Source organism: Phyllobates terribilis, unplaced genomic scaffold (genome assembly GCF_046119375.1).
Source record: "Phyllobates terribilis strain yellow unplaced genomic scaffold, ASM4611937v1 Scaffold_25__1_contigs__length_18738178, whole genome shotgun sequence".
In the NCBI taxonomy this organism is placed as follows: Eukaryota; Metazoa; Chordata; class Amphibia; order Anura; family Dendrobatidae; genus Phyllobates; species Phyllobates terribilis.
Genome location: NW_027362785.1, coordinates 9,370,309 through 9,390,719, shown reverse-complemented (window position 1 = coordinate 9,390,719; position 20,411 = coordinate 9,370,309). Strand labels below are relative to the sequence as shown.

Below are 20,411 nucleotides of genomic sequence, written 5' to 3'. Positions count from 1 at the left end.
TTATGTTTACATAACGTTGTTGCCTTATGAAGGGCGGGGGGGCCCCCAAAAATTTCTTGCACAGGGGCCCACTACAGTCTGTGTCCGCCCCTGGGATGAAGTAAATGCAGCTGAACAGCAGCTGTCAGGACAGCTGCCCTGTCCTGCTGCAGGGCGTGATGGGGCCTCAGTGATGCGGCTCCTGGCACAGCACATTATGTGGGGCTCCTGGCATAGCTCCTGGCGGGGACCTGGTCTACACTATATGATAAGTATGCACTAAACTCCAAATCCCTCCATTACCCCGCCCCCATATGACCAAAGCCCCGCCCACCCCACCCCCTCCTTGCTGGGCCATGGAAAAATGATCTTGCTTCAAGCCGGTCCCTGGTGCAAAAAAGGTTGGGGACCACTGCAGTAGAGCACCGTCTTGAGACAAGTATGGAAGGAAATCCTTTTCTCTGACAAACAGGCTGTTAGAGGCAGATGCTGGCTGTGTAACACAGCTCCTGAGCTTGCTCCATGCACCCCAGATACTTTTATGTCACACATTGGGAAGGGGTTGAAAGCAGTAAAATCTAAAAAAAAAAAAAATTATCTATATTTTTGCAAGAACAAAACTTGGATAACAATGGCTGAGTTGCATTATTTAACCATTTCATTATATTATGATTTTTTTCCCCCTTCTTTAGTACATTTCTCTCTAGAGTCCCTTGATAGTCTTGAGATTTCATTGTACCCTGCACAGATTCAAGACACCCTGTGCCAGATACAGCAAAGCAGCCCCAGAACAAAACAGAGCCTCCACCATGTTTCACAGTAGGGACAGTGTTCTTTTCTTGATTTAAGGTTCAAAAGTGCAAGAGATTGAGAAATATGTCTTCACGAGGTATTAGTGTCTTCTTCAGGATTGTGGCTGGAATCGGACATGGTGTCAGCAGGACGAAGAGCTAGCGACGGCATTGGCACCAGTCTACAGGGGCCTTCATCCTTGGCCACATGGTACGTCGGGGGGGCATTTTTTGAGTTCAACTCTACTTACTAGATCGGCCTTTCTCACAGCTTCTACACACGTGGTCAAAATTGTTGGTACCCCTCGTTTAATGAAAGAAAAACCCACAATGGTCACAGAAATAACTTGTATCCGTCAAAAGTAATAATAAATTAAAAATCTCTGAAAATGAAGAAATGAAAGTCAGACATTGCTTTTCTGCTTCCACAGAATATTTTATAAAATTAAACTCATGAAATCGGCCCGGACAGAAATGATGGTTCTTCTTCTTCTTAACTTAATATTTTGCTGAACGACCTTTTGAGGCGATCACTGCAATTAGACGATTCCTGTAACTGTCAATGAGACTTCTGCGCCTCTCGACAGGTATTTTGGAGACTCCTCATGAGCAAACTGCTCCAGTTGTCTCGTGGTTGAAGGTTGCCTTTTCCAGACGCCATGTTTCAGCTCTTTCCAAAGATGCTCAATAGGATTTAGGTCAGGGCTCATAGAAGCCACTTCAGAATAGTCCAATGTTTTCCTCTTAGCCATTCTTGGGTGTTTTTAGCTGTGTGTTTTGGGTCATTATCCTGTTGCTAGACCCATGAGACCAAGCTTTCTGACACTGGGCAGCACATTTCTCTCTTGTCTTGAGATTTCATTGTACCCTGCACAGATTCAAGACACCCTGTGCCAGAAGCAGCAAAGCAACCCCAGAACATAACAGAGCCTCCACCATGTTTCACAGTAGGGACAGTGTTCTTTTCTTGATATGCTTCATTTTTCCGTCTGTGAACATAGAGCTGATGTGCCTTGCCAAAAACTTCCATTTTTGTCTCATCTGTCCATAAGACATTCTCCCAAAAGCTTTTTGGCTTGTCAACATGTAGTTTGACAAATTCCAGTCTGGCTTTTTTATGATTTTTATTCAACAATGGTGTTCTCCTTGGTCGTCTCCCATGAAATGCACTTTGGATCAAACAATGACGGATGGTGCGATCTGACACTGATGTTCCTTGAGCTTTAATCTCTTTAGAAGTTATCCTGGGCTCTTTTGTTACCATTCATATTATCCGTGTCTTTGATTTGTCATGAATTTTCCTCCCGCGGCCACGTCCATTGAGGATGGCTACAGTCCCATGGATCTTACATTTCTAAACAATATGTGCAACTGTAGCCACAGGAACATCAAGCTTCTTGGAGATGGTCGTATAACCTTTACTTTTAACATGCTTGTCTATAATTTTCTTTCTAATCGCCTGAGACAACTCTTTCCTCTCCTTCCTCTGGTCCATGTTGAGTGTGGTACACACCATGTCACTAAACAGCACAGTGAGTATCTGTAGCCCTATATACAGGCCCACTGACTGATTACAAGATTGTAGACCCCTGTGATGCTAATTAGTGGACACAACTTGATTTAACATGTCCCTTTTGTCACATTATTTTCAGGGGGTCCCATCATTTCTGTCCAGGCCGATTTCAGGAGTTTAATTTTATTAAAAGTTCTGTGGAAGCAGAAAAGCAATGTCTGACTTTCATTTGTTCATTTTCATAGACTCATCTGCTGTAATCCACTGTAACAGTATATGGGCCCTTGTAGCTTTCTAAATCCTATAAGGACATACGAGTTTCTCCCTCTTCCCCCATTATGTAGTGATGTCCCCCCATCCTGGGCTCCTTCCTGGTATATACACTGTGACGAACCCTCAGCTGTCAGTCAGGATGGGTCCTCGGTTTGTTGCAATGTATCAGGCAGGTAAAACAGATCAGTATGAGGTGGAAAGGTAATAATTATCTAGACTGATACATTGTAACAATGCCTCAGCTGTAGGGCAGGACGTGATTTCAGTCTCTGGATATAAACATTTCATAATTAGTTTTTTAATATAGAAAATAAACAAAATCGTCATTAAAAATTCATAAAAAGAGAGTTTACGCTCGTATCGTCATATACATGAAGGGTTAATGGGAAGATACAATGTAACAGTCGGTGATACACGTTATCTGCTATATAGAATATCACACTCCTGGGATGAGCGGACACGATGGGTAACACCGTCTCGGATTAACCCTTCACTTGCCCCTCATGGTATTTATGGCTCAGTTGACCCCCTCCTCCACCCTGCGGACATTCAGCTGTGGTGGCACTAGAAGTCCCAGCATGTACTGACAGCTCGTTAAACGCTCTCAGACTTCAGGGGTCTCCATTTGAACATGGCGTCCTGATCAAAGTCGTCCCTCTCCTGCTCTTTGGCCAAGTCCAAGAAAACCTGAAAAAACAGAAGGAATAAAATATAACAATGACCTGTAACTTAAAGGGGAGCTGTCATTTGCCATAAATATGTAGTTTTCTTACCTGGTGTAAATGCCGTTGTTCTCCTGAGTCCGGCGCTGTTTTTCTTTTGTTCCTGCTCCTCTCCGTTCCTGAGATACGGCCTCCTCTTCCCTGGATATAAATCTCTTCTTCTTAGCACTGTGGGCGTGGTCCCTGTGGGCGGGTTCTTGGAAACACACCCCCTTTGTCAAGAAGCTCAGATTTCCATACAGAAAAGAGGAGGTCATATCTCAGGAACGGAGAGGAGCAGGAACAAAAGAAAAACAGCGCCGGATTCAGGAGAACAGCGGCGTTTACACCAGGTAGAGAAGCCACATATTTATGTCATGTGACAAGTCCTCCTTAAAGGGGCTGTCCACTTTGATCTTCTGATCAGGGTTATCCAGATCGTTCGCACAATAGACGGATCCCATAGAATGAGCAGTAAAGATGTGTAGGGTACCTGCTCCAGGGTGGGCTGGGAGAAGCTGTACTCCTCAATGTCATAGATGCGCTTTGCTGCATATGGGAGAAGAGGACAATAATCAGTTCTAGACTCGAGAACATCGGTGTCCCTATGACAACACTTCCTGCTCTTACCTTTCTCCAGCTGAGTGAAAGCCTGAGATAAGGACTGCACATTGTCCATAGGGATCTTGTAGCACAGCAGCGAGGAGAACCTGTGAAGATGACATACACGTTGTCCTCCGCCCTGATGTGATCCACCAGGACGGTGCGTGTGTGCCCTCGTTACCTGTCCTGTCTGTCCGCCTGCGGGAAGATGCGGCTGATCTCCTGGTGGATCTCATCCACCCGCTGGGAATCCTTCACCTTCATCTCCAGGAGGTAACCTTTACCAAACTTACTCTTCAGCTGCTGGATGGATCCGATGCATCTGGGGGTCAGACAGCAGTGTAAAGAATGGGGGGCATCCTCTACCCATATAAGGATTTATGGGGGAGTTGTACTTGTCAGTGGCACCATTTAGTGTACACACTCTGTACATTTAATATTTTTTCACCTTCGGAGCTGTGGTGTGAAGGAGAAAGATTTCCCTGGCATTTTTGAACAATTTTTGAACAATTTTTGAACAATTTTTATTGAAATTTTTGGAAGATGAAACAAAGAAAAACTGAAATTCTAAACATTTCCCACAAACATTATTCTCTAAAATTCTAATATTTCCTTTCTTCTTCAGGTCGGTACAATCCTGAGGAAACTGCATTTCTATGTTTTTTTGGGGTTTTTTAACATTTCTAAAATTATTTTTTTATTTTTTTTTAGTCGTCATATTCGTAGAGAAAAATATTTCTATGTTTCTGTGTGAGGACTCGTTTTGGCGTAACAGGTTGTCGTTTTTTTTTTTATTGATACCATTATGGGATAGTTAGGACTTTTGGATCATTGGATGCGATGAACAAAAAAACAGCAATTTTTGTAAAAAATTTTCATCTATTTATTTTTTTTCTGCTCTGTTCACCGGTCTCAATATATAATGAAATAGTTTAATACTATGGGTTATTATGGATGCAGTGATGCCAAATATATGTGGGGCTCGTGGCGGATATCGACATCATATAGCATAAGGGGGTTAATAAGACCCCCAATCTAAAAGTGCCCAACTGGCCGCCAATTCTTCCATATACATGGAGAGGGGTATAAGCCAAAATCACCATTGAGAACCAGGGTGGGGTATGTCGAATCGAGATATGTCCAATCAGGGAGAAATCACATTCAGGAAAAGTCCCCGGTCTTGGGAAATCAGTGGGTTCAGCTGAGTTTTATCTAGTAGATAAGACCACCCTGCCCCCTGTTATAAGCCGCGGTCACCTGAGCTTCCCAGACACCATAATGGCGACGTGGTCACACACGGCCTCCGCCTCCTCCATGTAGTGCGTGGTCAGGATGGCGCCTCTCTCCTTGTTCCGGAAAGCTGCTCGGAGGGCTCTCCTGTAATACAGAAGAAGGGTCTACTATACGGAGACTGGACCGGGCTGGTTCTGGTTGTATGGTGTGGTCCGGAGGTGCCGGACTATAGGACCTAGAGATGTTTATGGGCCGCCCGGACGACTCACCACAGTCTCTGCTGCCCCTTAGGATCCAGACCGGTGGAAGGTTCATCCAGGAGGGCGATGGTCGGGTTGCCCAGCATGCTGATGGCAAAGCAAACCTACCGGGCAAATACAGAAGATGGGGCGTTACTTCTTGGTCCACCATCCCTTTGTGGTCTGCAGACCCTGATAATCCAGCAGAGACCCCCTCCCCGTATATCATCACTGATGAATCTGATAATCCGGCACATGGTGCAGGCGGGCACATTTTCAGGGCCTGCACTGTGGGGGGGGGGGGGGGGGCACATACTTTTCTGGACACACCCGCTGACAACTTCTTCGCCGGCTTATTTAGATGTTGCTTCAGTTCCAGAGCGTCCGACACCCTGAAGATGAAAGACAAAATTGACAAACTTGTAATAACTACGGCGCTGACATGCTTTATTTTTTTTTTGCAGCAGTTGTCTGTTTACCGCTTTATGGCTTCATTTGCGTCGTTTTTCTTCATGCCCTTCACCGCGGCGTAGACCTCCAGATGCTCCTTCACCGTGAGAGTTGGCCACAGAGGGCTAAACTGCGGGCAGTAACCCATGAAGGCTGCGCTGTCATCAGCTCCACTGCACAGGACCACCTGTAGGGGGCACAGTGCATAGACGACATTCCCTTATTTACTGCATTCACAGCCAAAGCTGCAGTCACAATCTCTAAGTTCTGGGCACTCCATGTTGAACAGTGTGGAGACACGAGGGTCAGTGGGTGCTCTCGTCCCACTGGTCTGACTGTTTTTAGAAAGACCACATGGACCAGGGATCATCCCACTGAACTCTTTCCTCCCCAACGCAGGGTGAGGGTGTAGTAGAGTTCAATGGAGGAGTCTTGCAGGATGTGCCAGAGATGAGGAAAGGTTGCCATCTGCTGGCCAGACTAAATAGAGCGGAACCAAGTTATGCTAGAAGAGTTGAAGGGGGGAACAAATTCAGATTCCGAACCTGATCAGGTGACCTCCAGGAAGGATTTTCTGGATATAAAAGTCCAAGACACAGAGAGATTTGGCGCCAGGCTGCAGAGTGGAGCAGACTTGCTCCAGAGGGGCTGCAGATCCCAGCGCACTAGGCCCCAGCCAGAGGCCTGGCAGCATCAGAGTCAGAAGTTCTGGACTCCTCACAGAAGCGCCCTGAGCCCTGCACGTCTGGCCCAGAGTCAGGACCTGCGCCCCACACAGAGTAAGTTCCCGCGACCCAACGCAACCTGTCAAGAGCCGAGGTCTGGATCCCTTTACCTCAAGCCTGAGAGACTACCATCGATGGTCAAACTGAGAAGAGCTGAGAGAGGACTGTGACAGGAGAGACGCGCCAGCAACAGCGGAGGAATTGCGCAAGTGAACAGGGCTGTCACTTCCAATTCCCACTCACGGTACCGGGGACAGTTGGGATTAGGATTTCAGGTTGGGAGGGGGCCATTTGGTGCGTGGGAGGCTAAATGGGATCTGATGGACTTTATACAGAAGAGACTTGTGGCCTAGCGGGAAGAACCGGTGACCCCGCTAGGGCCATACAAAGAGAACTCACGTGGTGACTCCCAACACTGGGTGCATCAAAGGACTGTACCGTTAGTCACTGAAACTGTTTCTCATTGTTATTCCAATTTGCTGTTCATTTTTTCCATTGCTCTCACCCCTACAGTAGCATGAGGCGGTGTCTACAGTACAACCCACAGAAGTTGCTCAGGTAGTGCAGCTCATCCAGGATGGCACATCAATGCGAGCTGTGGCAAGAAGGGTAGCTGTGTCTGTCAGCGTAGTGTCCTGAGGCTGGAGGCGCGACCAGGAGACAGGCCAGTACACCAGGAGACGTGGAGGGGGCCGTAGGAGGGCAACAACCCAGCAGCAGGACCGCTACCTCTGCCTTTGTGCAAGGAGGAACAGGAGGAGCACTGCCAGAGCCCTGCAAAATGACCTCCAGCAGGCCACAAATGTGCATGCGTCTGCACAAACGGTTAGAAACTGACTCCATGAGGGTGGTATGAGGCCCGACGTCCACAGATGGGGGTTGTGCTCACAGCCCAACACCGTGCAGGACGCTTGGCATTTGCCACAGAACATCAGGATTGGCAAAGTGGCCACTGGCGCCCTGTGCTCTTTACAGATGAAAGCAGGTTCACACTGAGCACATGTGACAGACGTGACAGAGTCTGGAGACGCCGTGGACAGCAATCTGCTGCCTGCAACATCCTTCAGCATGACCGGTTTGGCAGTGGGTCAGTAATGGTGTGGGGTGGCATTTCTTTGGAGGGCCCCACAGCCCTCCATGTGCTCGCCAGAGGTAGCCTGACTGACATTAGGTACCGAGATGAGATCCTCAGACCCCTTGTGAGACCATATGCTGGTGCGGTTGGCCCTGGGTTCCTCCTAATGCAGGACAATGCCAGACCTCATGTGGCTGGAGTGTGTCAGCAGTTCCTGCAAGATGAAGGCATTGAAGCTATGGACTGGCCGCCCGTTCCCCAGACCTGAATCCGACTGAGCACATCTGGGACATCATGTCTCGCTCCATCCACCAACGTCACGTTGCACCACAGACTGTCCAGGAGTTGGCGGATGCTTTAGTCCAGGCCTGGGAGGAGATCCCACAGGAGACCATCCGCAACCTCATCAGTAGCATGCCCAGGCGTTGTAGGGAGGTCATACAGGCACGTGGAGGCCACACATTATACTCAGCCTCATCAGGAGCATGCCCAGGCGTTGTAGGGAGGTCATACAGCCACGTGGAGGCCACAACCTCATCAGTAGCATGCCCAGGCTTTGTAGGGAGGTCATACAGGCACGTGGAGGCCACAACCTCATCAGGAGCATGCCCAGGCATTGTAGGGAGGTCATACAGGCACGTGGAGGCCACACACAATACTCAGCCTCATCAGTAGCATGCCCAGGCGTTGTAAGGAGGTCATACAGCCACGTGGAGGCCACAACCTCATTTGGAGCATGCCCAGGCATTGTAGGGAGGTCATACAGGCACGTGGAGGCCACACGCAATACTCAGCCTCATCAGTAGCATGCCCAGGCGTTGTAAGGAGGTCATACAGCCACGTGGAGGCCACAACCTCATTTGGAGCATGCCCAGGCTTTGTAGGGAGGTCATACAGGCACGTGGAGGCCACAACCTCATCAGGAGCATGCCCAGGCATTGTAGGGAGGTCATACAGGCACGTGGAGGCCACACACAATACTCAGCCTCATCAGGAGCATGCCCAGGCATTGTAGGGAGGTCATACAGGCACGTGGAGGCCACACACAATACTCAGCCTCATCAGGAGCATGCCCAGGCGTTGTAGGGAGGTCATACAGGCACGCGGAGGCCACACACAATACTCAACCTCATCAGGAGCATGCCCAGGCATTGTAGGGAGGTCACACAGGCACGTGGAGGCCACACACAATACTCAGCCTCATCAGGAGCATGCCCAGGCGTTGTAGGGAGGTCATACAGGCACGTGGAGGCCACACACAATACTCAGCCTCATCAGGAGCATGCCCAGGCGTTGTAGGGAGGTCATACAGGCACGTGGAGGCCACACACAATACTCAGCCTCATCAGGAGCATGCCCAGGCATTGTAGGGAGGTCATACAGGCACGTGGAGGCCACACACAATACTGAGCCTCATCAGGAGCATGCCCAGGCGTTGTAGGAAGGTCATACAGGCACGTGGAGGCCATACACAATACTCAGCCTCATCAGGAGCATGTCCATGCATTGTAGGGAGGTCATACAGGCACGTGGAGGCCACACACAATACTCAGCCTCATCAGGAGCATGTCCATGCATTGTAGGGAGGTCATACAGGCACGTGGAGGCCACACACAATACTCAGCCTCATCAGGAGCATGCCCAGGCGTAGTAGGGAGGTCATAGAGGCGCGTGGAGGCCACACACAATACTCAGCCTCATCAGGAGCATGCCCAGACGTTGTAGGGAGGTCATACAGGCACGTGGAGGCCACACACAATACTCAGCCTCATCAGGAGCATGTCCAGGCGTTGTAGGGAGGTCATACAGGCACGTGGAGGCCACACACAATACTCAGCCTCATCAGGAGCATGCCCAGGCGTTGTAGGGAGGTCATACAGGCACGTGGAGGCCACACACAATACTCAGCCTCATCAGGAGCATGTCCAGGCGTTGTAGGGAGGTCATACAGGCACGTGGAGGCCACACACAATACTCAGCCTCATCAGGAGCATGCCCAGGCGTTGTAGGGAGGTCATACAGTCTCGTGGAGGCCACACACAATACTCAGCCTCATCAGGAGCATGCCCAGGCGTTGTAGGGAGGTCATACAGGCACGTGGAGGCCACACACAATACTCAGCCTCATCAGGAGCATGCCCAGGCGTTGTAGGGAGGTCATACAGGCACGTGGAGGCCACACACAATACTCAGCCTCATCAGGAGCATGCCCAGGCGTTGTAGGGAGGTCATACAGGCACGTGGAGGCCACACACAATACTCAGCCTCATCAGGAGCATGCCCAGGCATTGTAGGGAGGTCATACAGGCACGTGGAGGCCATACACAATACTCAGCCTCATCAGAAGCATGCCAAGGCGTTGTAGGGAGGTCATACAGGCACGTGGAGGCCACACACAATACTGAGCCTCATCAGGAGCATGCCCAGGCGTTGTAGGGAGGTCATACAGGCACGTGGAGGCCACACACAATACTCAGCCTCATCAGGAGCATGCCCAGGCGTTGTAGAGAGGTCATACAGGCACGTGGAGGCCACACACAATACTGAGCCTCATCAGGAGCATGCCCAGGCGTTGTAGGGAGGTCATACAGGCACGTGGAGGCCACATACAATACTCAGCCTCATCAGGAGCATGCCCAGGCGTTGTAGGGAGGTCATACAGGCACGTGGAGGCCACACACAATACTGAGCCTCATCAGGAGCATGCCCAGGCGTTGTAGAGAGGTCATACAGGCACGTGGAGGCCACACACAATACTCAGCCTCATCAGGAGTATGCCCAGGCGTTGTAGGGAGGTCATACAGGCACGTGGAGACCACACACAATACTCAGCCTCATCAGGAGCATGCCCAGGCGTTGTAGGGAGGTCATACAGGCACGTGGAGGCCACACACAATACTGAGCCTCATCAGGAGCATGCCCAGGCGTTGTAGGGAGGTCATACAGGCACGTGGAGGCCACACACAATACTCAGCCTCATCAGGAGCATGACCAGGCATTGTAGGGAGGTTATACAGGCACGTGGAGGCCGCACACAATACTCAGCCTCATCAGGAGCATGCCCAGGCGTTGTAGGGAGGTCATACAGGCAAGTGGAGGCCACACACAATACTGAGCCTCATCAGGAGCATGCCCAGGCATTGTAGGGAGGTCATACAGGCACGTGGAGGCCACACACAATAATGAGCCTCATCAGGAGCATGCCCAGGCATTGTAGGGAGGTCATACAGGCACGTGGAGGCCACACACAATACTCAGCCTCATCAGGAGCATGCCCAGGCGTTGTAGGGAGGTCATACAGGCACGTGGAGGCCACACACAATACTGAGCCTCATCAGGAGCATGCCCAGGCGTTGTAGGGAGGTCATACAGGCACGTGGAGGCCACACACAATACTCAGCCTCATCAGGAGCATGACCAGGCATTGTAGGGAGGTTATACAGGCACGTGGAGGCCGCACACAATACTCAGCCTCATCAGGAGCATGCCCAGGCGTTGTAGGGAGGTCATACAGGCAAGTGGAGGCCACACACAATACTGAGCCTCATCAGGAGCATGCCCAGGCATTGTAGGGAGGTCATACAGGCACGTGGAGGCCACACACAATAATGAGCCTCATCAGGAGCATGCCCAGGCATTGTAGGGAGGTCATACAGGCACGTGGAGGCCACACACAATACTCAGCCTCATCAGGAGCATGCCCAGGCGTTGTAGAGAGGTCATACAGGCACGTGGAGGCCACACACAATACTCAGCCTCATCAGGAGTATGCCCAGGCGTTGTAGGGAGGTCATACAGGCACGTGGAGGCCACACACAATACTGAGCCTCATCAGGAGCATGCCCAGGCGTTGTAGGGAGGTCATACAGGCACGTGGAGGCCACACACAATACTGAGCCTCATCAGGAGTATGCCCAGGCGTTGTAGGGAGGTCATACAGGCACGTGGAGGCCGCACACAATACTGAGCCTCATCAGGAGCATGCCCAGGCGTTGTAGGGAGGTCATACAGGCACGTGGAGGCCACACACAATACTCAGCCTCATCAGGAGCATGCCCAGGCATTGTAGGGAGGTCATACAGGCACGTGGAGGCCATACACAATACTCAGCCTCATCAGAAGCATGCCCAGGCGTTGTAGGGAGGTCATACAGGCACGTGGAGGCCACACACAATACTCAGCCTCATCAGGAGCATGCCCAGGCGTTGTAGGGAGCTGATGCAATACTCAGCCTCATCAGAAGCATGCCCAGGCGTTGTAGGGAGGTCATACAGGCACGTGGAGGACACACACAATACTGAGCCTCATCAGGAGCGTGCCCAGGCGTTGTAGGGAGCTGATGCAATACTCAGCAGACATTCCACAAATTAACAAACAACAAAGGTCAACAGACAGTCTCACATGAAACAATGGTGCATGTCCCTTGACCTACTGAACAAAGGAACAATAAGTCTGGCATAATTCAGAATAATTCACCCTCGCACCAGTAGCCAGATTGACGCTGTGTCATCACAGTAAGATCCTGAGCGCTAACAGAAAATCAGCAGGATTCCCCTTACCTCCCCAGCTGTAGGTTTCAGTTCTCCGGCCAACATTAATACGGATGTAGTTTTTCCAGCTCCGTTGGGCCCCAGTAATCCGAGAACTTCACCTGGAAAAAAGTGCAAACCCAATCAGAGCGGATTGTCTGGTACCGAGTCCAACACTCAGTCTTACTCTTCGATGCTCGTCCATGGTTATAATGTATCTATATAGGAGATTTTCGGTGAGCGACTGTTCACGTCCCTCCTGTACCTCGCTCTCCTATATTTACCTGCCCTCACACATTGTAACAAACTATCAGACACAAGGTAGATCAGAAGCTGAAGAACGTGTCATGATGCCGTTATTGAGCTTCACCGGCCTCCGACACATTGTGATTACAGTGAGTCTCATCGTGGTGGAGTTCGCCGACTATTTCCAGAAGTCCACGCACCCTTTTTGACACAGAAGGAGACGTCTCGGGCAGCAGCTTTCATTCTCCTTTTCCTACAGGTGAAAGTTCCTGCTTTATCCTTAAACTCTTTGCGCAGACTGTCAACGATGATGGTCGGCTTCTGCGGAGACAGGGTCAAAGAGACATCATTCTGGATAAGTCTGTGTGGTGGGTTCTGTTATATGTCTGTGTGGTGGGTTCTGTTATATGTCTGTGTGGTCGGTTCTGTTATATGTCTGTGTGGTGGGTTCTGTTATATGTCTGTGTGGTTGGTTCTGTTATATGTCTGTGTGGTTGGTTCTGTTATATGTCTGTGTGGTTGGTTCTGTTATATGTCTGTGTGGTCGGTTCTGTTATATGTCTGTGTGGTGGGTTCTGTTATATGTCTGTGTGGTCGGTTCTGTTATATGTCTGTGTGGTGGGTTCTGTTATATGTCTGTGTGGTTGGTTCTGTTATATGTCTGTGTGGTTGGTTCTGTTATATGTCTGTGTGGTCGGTTCTGTTATATGTCTGTGTGGTTGGTTCTGTTATATGTCTGTGTGGTTGGTTCTGTTATATGTCTGTGTGGTCGGTTCTGTTATATGTCTGTGTGGTTGGTTCTGTTATATGTCTGTGTGGTGGGTTCTGTTATATGTCTGTGTGGTTGGTTCTGTTATATGTCTGTGTGGTTGGTTCTGTTATATGTCTGTGTGGTTGGTTCTGTTATATGTCTGTGTGGTGGGTTCTGTTATATGTCTGTGTGGTCGGTTCTGTTATATGTCTGTGTGGTCGGTTCTGTTATATGTCTGTGTGGTCGGTTCTGTTATATGTCTGTGGTCGGTTCTGTTATATGTCTGTGTGGTTGGTTCTGTTATATGTCTGTGTGGTTGGTTCTGTTATATGTCTGTGTGGTTGGTTCTGTTATATGTCTGTGTGGTGGGTTCTGTTATATGTCTGTGTGGTCGGTTCTGTTATATGTCTGTGTGGTCGGTTCTGTTATATGTCTGTGTGGTTGGTTCTGTTATATGTCTGTGTGGTTGGTTCTGTTATATGTCTGTGTGGTCGGTTCTGTTATATGTCTGTGTGGTCGGTTCTGTTATATGTCTGTGTGGTTGGTTCTGTTATATGTCTGTGTGGTTGGTTCTGTTATATGTCTGTGTGGTCGGTTCTGTTATATGTCTGTGTGGTTGGTTCTGTTATATGTCTGTGTGGTTGGTTCTGTTATATGTCTGTGTGGTCGGTTCTGTTATATGTCTGTGTGGTCGGTTCTGTTATATGTCTGTGTGGTGGGTTCTGTTATATGTCTGTGTGGTTGGTTCTGTTATATGTCTGTGTGGTTGGTTCTGTTATATGTCTGTGTGGTTGGTTCTGTTATATGTCTGTGTGGTTGGTTCTGTTATATGTCTGTGTGGTTGGTTCTGTTATATGTCTGTGTGGTCGGTTCTGTTATATGTCTGTGTGGTTGGTTCTGTTATATGTCTGTGTGGTTGGTTCTGTTATATGTCTGTGTGGTCGGTTCTGTTATATGTCTGTGTGGTTGGTTCTGTTATATGTCTGTGTGGTCGGTTCTGTTATATGTCTGTGTGGTCGGTTCTGTTATATGTCTGTGTGGTGGGTTCTGTTATATGTCTGTGTGGTTGGTTCTGTTATATGTCTGTGTGGTGGGTTCTGTTATATGTCTGTGTGGTGGGTTCTGTTATATGTCTGTGTGGTTGGTTCTGTTATATGTCTGTGTGGTGGGTTCTGTTATATGTCTGTGTGGTGGGTTCTGTTATATGTCTGTGTGGTTGGTTCTGTTATATGTCTGTGTGGTTGGTTCTGTTATATGTCTGTGTGGTCGGTTCTGTTATATGTCTGTGTGGTTGGTTCTGTTATATGTCTGTGTGGTCGGTTCTGTTATATGTCTGTGTGGTGGGTTCTGTTATATGTCTGTGTGGTGGGTTCTGTTATATGTCTGTGTGGTTGGTTCTGTTATATGTCTGTGTGGTGGGTTCTGTTATATGTCTGTGTGGTTGGTTCTGTTATATGTCTGTGTGGTTGGTTCTGTTATATGTCTGTGTGGTCGGTTCTGTTATATGTCTGTGTGGTCGGTTCTGTTATATGTCTGTGTGGTGGGTTCTGTTATATGTCTGTGTGGTCGGTTCTGTTATATGTCTGTGTGGTCGGTTCTGTTATATGTCTGTGTGGTCGGTTCTGTTATATGTCTGTGTGGTGGGTTCTGTTATATGTCTGTGTGGTTGGTTCTGTTATATGTCTGTGTGGTCGGTTCTGTTATATGTCTGTGTGGTCGGTTCTGTTATATGTCTGTGTGGTTGGTTCTGTTATATGTCTGTGTGGTGGGTTCTGTTATATGTCTGTGTGGTTGGTTCTGTTATATGTCTGTGTGGTTGGTTCTGTTATATGTCTGTGTGGTTGGTTCTGTTATATGTCTGTGTGGTCGGTTCTGTTATATGTCTGTGTGGTCGGTTCTGTTATATGTCTGTGTGGTGGGTTCTGTTATATGTCTGTGTGGTCGGTTCTGTTATATGTCTGTGTGGTTGGTTCTGTTATATGTCTGTGTGGTTGGTTCTGTTATATGTCTGTGTGGTTGGTTCTGTTATATGTCTGTGTGGTCGGTTCTGTTATATGTCTGTGTGGTCGGTTCTGTTATATGTCTGTGTGGTGGGTTCTGTTATATGTCTGTGTGGTTGGTTCTGTTATATGTCTGTGTGGTCGGTTCTGTTATATGTCTGTGTGGTCGGTTCTGTTATATGTCTGTGTGGTCGGTTCTGTTATATGTCTGTGTGGTTGGTTCTGTTATATGTCTGTGTGGTGGGTTCTGTTATATGTCTGTGTGGTTGGTTCTGTTATATGTCTCTGTGGTTGGTTCTGTTATATGTCTGTGTGGTGGGTTCTGTTATATGTCTGTGTGGTCGGTTCTGTTATATGTCTGTGTGGTCGGTTCTGTTATATGTCTGTGTGGTGGGTTCTGTTATATGTCTGTGTGGTTGGTTCTGTTATATGTCTGTGTGGTCGGTTCTGTTATATGTCTGTGTGGTCGGTTCTGTTATATGTCTGTGTGGTTGGTTCTGTTATATGTCTGTGTGGTCGGTTCTGTTATATGTCTGTGTGGTCGGTTCTGTTATATGTCTGTGTGGTGGGTTCTGTTATATGTCTGTGTGGTCGGTTCTGTTATATGTCTGTGTGGTTGGTTCTGTTATATGTCTGTGTGGTTGGTTCTGTTATATGTCTGTGTGGTTGGTTCTGTTATATGTCTGTGTGGTTGGTTCTGTTATATGTCTGTGTGGTTGGTTCTGTTATATGTCTGTGTGGTTGGTTCTGTTATATGTCTGTGTGGTTGGTTCTGTTATATGTCTGTGTGGTCGGTTCTGTTATATGTCTGTGTGGTGGGTTCTGTTATATGTCTGTGTGGTTGGTTCTGTTATATGTCTGTGTGGTTGGTTCTGTTATATGTCTGTGTGGTGGGTTCTGTTATATGTCTGTGTGGTCGGTTCTGTTATATGTCTGTGTGGTCGGTTCTGTTATATGTCTGTGTGGTGGGTTCTGTTATATGTCTGTGTGGTGGGTTCTGTTATATGTCTGTGTGGTTGGTTCTGTTATATGTCTGTGTGGTGGGTTCTGTTATATGTCTGTGTGGTGGGTTCTGTTATATGTCTGTGTGGTGGGTTCTGTTATATGTCTGTGTGGTGGGTTCTGTTATATGTCTGTGTGGTCGGTTCTGTTATATGTCTGTGTGGTCGGTTCTGTTATATGTCTGTGTGGTGGGTTCTGTTATATGTCTGTGTGGTCGGTTCTGTTATATGTCTGTGTGGTTGGTTCTGTTATATGTCTGTGTGGTTGGTTCTGTTATATGTCTGTGTGGTGGGTTCTGTTATATGTCTGTGTGGTCGGTTCTGTTATATGTCTGTGTGGTCGGTTCTGTTATATGTCTGTGTGGTCGGTTCTGTTATATGTCTGTGTGGTCGGTTCTGTTATATGTCTGTGTGGTCGGTTCTGTTATATGTCTGTGTGGTCGGTTTCTGTTATATGTCTGTGTGGTCGGTTCTGTTATATGTCTGTGTGGTCGGTTCTGTTATATGTCTGTGTGGTCGGTTCTGTTATATGTCTGTGTGGTCGGTTCTGTTATATGTCTGTGTGGTCGGTTCTGTTATATGTCTGTGTGGTTGGTTCTGTTATATGTCTGTGTGGTGGGTTCTGTTATATGTCTGTGTGGTTGGTTCTGTTATATGTCTGTGTGGTTGGTTCTGTTATATGTCTGTGTGGTTGGTTCTGTTATATGTCTGTGTGGTGGTTCTGTTATATGTCTGTGTGGTTGGTTCTGTTATATGTCTGTGTGGTTGGTTCTGTTATATGTCTGTGTGGTTGGTTCTGTTATATGTCTGTGTGGTTGGTTCTGTTATATGTCTGTGTGGTTGGTTCTGTTATATGTCTGTGTGGTGGGTTCTGTTATATGTCTGTGTGGTTGGTTCTGTTATATGTCTGTGTGGTTGGTTCTGTTATATGTCTGTGTGGTGGGTTCTGTTATATGTCTGTGTGGTTGGTTCTGTTATATGTCTGTGTGGTTGGTTCTGTTATATGTCTGTGTGGTTGGTTCTGTTATATGTCTGTGTGGTTGGTTCTGTTATATGTCTGTGTGGTTGGTTCTGTTATATGTCTGTGTGGTGGGTTCTGTTATATGTCTGTGTGGTTGGTTCTGTTATATGTCTGTGTGGTTGGTTCTGTTATATGTCTGTGTGGTCGGTTCTGTTATATGTCTGTGTGGTCGGTTCTGTTATATGTCTGTGTGGTCGGTTCTGTTATATGTCTGTGTGGTCGGTTCTGTTATATGTCTGTGTGGTTGGTTCTGTTATATGTCTGTGTGGTCGGTTCTGTTATATGTCTGTGTGGTTGGTTCTGTTATATGTCTGTGTGGTGGGTTCTGTTATATGTCTGTGTGGTGGGTTCTGTTATATGTCTGTGTGGTCGGTTCTGTTATATGTCTGTGTGGTCGGTTCTGTTATATGTCTGTGTGGTTGGTTCTGTTATATGTCTGTGTGGTTGGTTCTGTTATATGTCTGTGTGGTTGGTTCTGTTATATGTCTGTGTGGTTGGTTCTGTTATATGTCTGTGTGGTGGGTTCTGTTATATGTCTGTGTGGTCGGTTCTGTTATATGTCTGTGTGGTCGGTTCTGTTATATGTCTGTGTGGTCGGTTCTGTTATATGTCTGTGTGGTCGGTTCTGTTATATGTCTGTGTGGTCGGTTCTGTTATATGTCTGTGTGGTTGGTTCTGTTATATGTCTGTGTGGTGGGTTCTGTTATATGTCTGTGTGGTCGGTTCTGTTATATGTCTGTGTGGTGGGTTCTGTTATATGTCTGTGTGGTTGGTTCTATTATATGTCTGTGTGGTTGGTTCTGTTATATGTCTGTGTGGTTGGTTCTGTTATATGTCTGTGTGGTGGGTTCTGTTATATGTCTGTGTGGTGGGTTCTGTTATATGTCTGTGTGGTTGGTTCTGTTATATGTCTGTGTGGTTGGTTCTGTTATATGTCTGTGTGGTGGGTTCTGTTATATGTCTGTGTGGTGGGTTCTGTTATATGTCTGTGTGGTTGGTTCTGTTATATGTCTGTGTGGTTGGTTCTGTTATATGTCTGTGTGGTTGGTTCTGTTATATGTCTGTGTGGTGGGTTCTGTTATATGTCTGTGTGGTTGGTTCTGTTATATGTCTGTGTGGTTGGTTCTGTTATATGTCTGTGTGGTTGGTTCTGTTATATGTCTGTGTGGTTGGTTCTGTTATATGTCTGTGTGGTTGGTTCTGTTATATGTCTGTGTGGTGGGTTCTGTTATATGTCTGTGTGGTCGGTTCTGTTATATGTCTGTGTGGTCGGTTCTGTTATATGTCTGTGTGGTGGGTTCTGTTATATGTCTGTGTGGTTGGTTCTGTTATATGTCTGTGTGGTTGGTTCTGTTATATGTCTGTGTGGTCGGTTCTGTTATATGTCTGTGTGGTCGGTTCTGTTATATGTCTGTGTGGTTGGTTCTGTTATATGTCTGTGTGGTGGGTTCTGTTATATGTCTGTGTGGTTGGTTCTGTTATATGTCTGTGTGGTGGGTTCTGTTATATGTCTGTGTGGTTGGTTCTGTTATATGTCTGTGTGGTGGGTTCTGTTATATGTCTGTGTGGTTGGTTCTGTTATATGTCTGTGTGCTCGGTTCTGTTATATGTCTGTGTGGTCGGTTCTGTTATATGTCTGTGTGGTCGGTTCTGTTATATGTCTGTGTGGTTGGTTCTGTTATATGTCTGTGTGGTTGGTTCTGTTATATGTCTGTGTGGTTGGTTCTGTTATATGTCTGTGTGGTGGGTTCTGTTATATGTCTGTGTGGTCGGTTCTGTTATATCTCTGTGTGGTGGGTTCTGTTATAGGTCTGTGTGGTCGGTTCTGTTATATGTCTGTGTGGTTGGTTCTGTTATATGTCTGTGTGGTCGGTTCTGTTATATGTCTGTGTGGTGGGTTCTGTTATATGTCTGTGTGGTTGGTTCTGTTATATGTCTGTGTGGTCGGTTCTGTTATATGTCTGTGTGGTTGGTTCTGTTATATGTCTGTGTGGTCGGTTCTGTTATATGTCTGTGTGGTCGGTTCTGTTATATGTCTGTGTGGTCGGTTCTGTTATATGTCTGTGTGGTGGGTTCTGTTATATGTCTGTGTGGTTGGTTCTGTTATATGTCTGTGTGGTTGGTTCTGTTATATGTCTGTGTGGTGGGTTCTGTTATATGTCTGTGTGGTTGGTTCTGTTATATGTCTGTGTGGTTGGTTCTGTTATATGTCTGTGTGGTGGGTTCTGTTATATGTCTGTGTGGTGGGTTCTGTTATATGTCTGTGTGGTTGGTTCTGTTATATGTCTGTGTGGTCGGTTCTGTTATATGTCTGTGTGGTTGGTTCTGTTATATGTCTGTGTGGTTGGTTCTGTTATATGTCTGTGTGGTCGGTTCTGTTATATGTCTGTGTGGTCGGTTCTGTTATATGTCTGTGTGGTCGGTTCTGTTATATGTCTGTGTGGTGGGTTCTGTTATATGTCTGTGTGGTTGGTTCTGTTATATGTCTGTGTGGTTGGTTCTGTTATATGTCTGTGTGGTTGGTTCTGTTATATGTCTGTGTGGTGGGTTCTGTTATATGTCTGTGTGGTCGGTTCTGTTATATGTCTGTGTGGTTGGTTCTGTTATATGTCTGTGTGGTTGGTTCTGTTATATGTCTGTGTGGTGGGTTCTGTTATATGTCTGTGTGGTTGGTTCTGTTATATGTCTGTGTGGTTGGTTCTGTTATATGTCTGTGTGGTTGGTTCTGTTATATGTCTGTGTGGTCGGTTCTGTTATATGTCTGTGTGGTTGGTTCTGTTATATGTCTGTGTGGTTGGTTCTGTTATATGTCTGTGTGGTCGGTTCTGTTATATGTCTGTGTGGTCGGTTCTGTTATATGTCTGTGTGGTTGGTTCTGTTATATGTCTGTGTGGTCGGTTCTGTTATATGTCTGTGTGGTGGGTTCTGTTATATGTCTGTGTGGTTGGTTCTGTTATATGTCTGTGTGGTTGGTTCTGTTATATGTCTGTGTGGTTGGTTCTGTTATATGTCTGTGTGGTTGGTTCTGTTATATGTCTGTGTGGTTGGTTCTGTTATATGTCTGTGTGGTTGGTTCTGTTATATGTCTGTGTGGTCGGTTCTGTTATATGTCTGTGTGGTTGGTTCTGTTATATGTCTGTGTGGCGGGTTCTGTTATATGTCTGTGTGGTTGGTTCTGTTATATGTCTGTGTGGTTGGTTCTGTTATATGTCTGTGTGGTTGGTTCTGTTATATGTCTGTGTGGTTGGTTCTGTTATATGTCTGTGTGGTCGGTTCTGTTAT

The 20,411-nt window shown here is 47.2% G+C and overlaps 1 protein-coding gene across 6 annotated transcripts in view; it reads right to left on the bottom strand.

The window, feature by feature from the left end:
• Positions 1–2,838: 2,838 nt before the first annotated feature.
• LOC141176359 (ABC-type organic anion transporter ABCA8-like) overlaps positions 2,839–20,411 on the bottom strand; it is a 218,629-nt gene continuing 201,056 nt past the window's right edge. For all 6 annotated transcript variants that reach the window (XM_073660306.1, XM_073660307.1, XM_073660304.1 and 3 more), the window contains 10 exons: positions 12,557–12,677; positions 12,141–12,232; positions 5,812–5,969; positions 5,649–5,724; positions 5,363–5,457; positions 5,118–5,237; positions 4,042–4,182; positions 3,888–3,967; positions 3,751–3,806; positions 2,839–3,243 (listed from right to left, as the gene is read on the bottom strand). In XM_073660306.1, the coding sequence (XP_073516407.1) occupies positions 3,151–3,243; positions 3,751–3,806; positions 3,888–3,967; positions 4,042–4,182; positions 5,118–5,237; positions 5,363–5,457; positions 5,649–5,724; positions 5,812–5,969; positions 12,141–12,232; positions 12,557–12,677 (1,032 nt within the window). In that variant the 3' untranslated portion in view covers positions 2,839–3,150. The remainder of the gene's footprint in view (positions 3,244–3,750; positions 3,807–3,887; positions 3,968–4,041; positions 4,183–5,117; positions 5,238–5,362; positions 5,458–5,648; positions 5,725–5,811; positions 5,970–12,140; positions 12,233–12,556; positions 12,678–20,411) is intronic.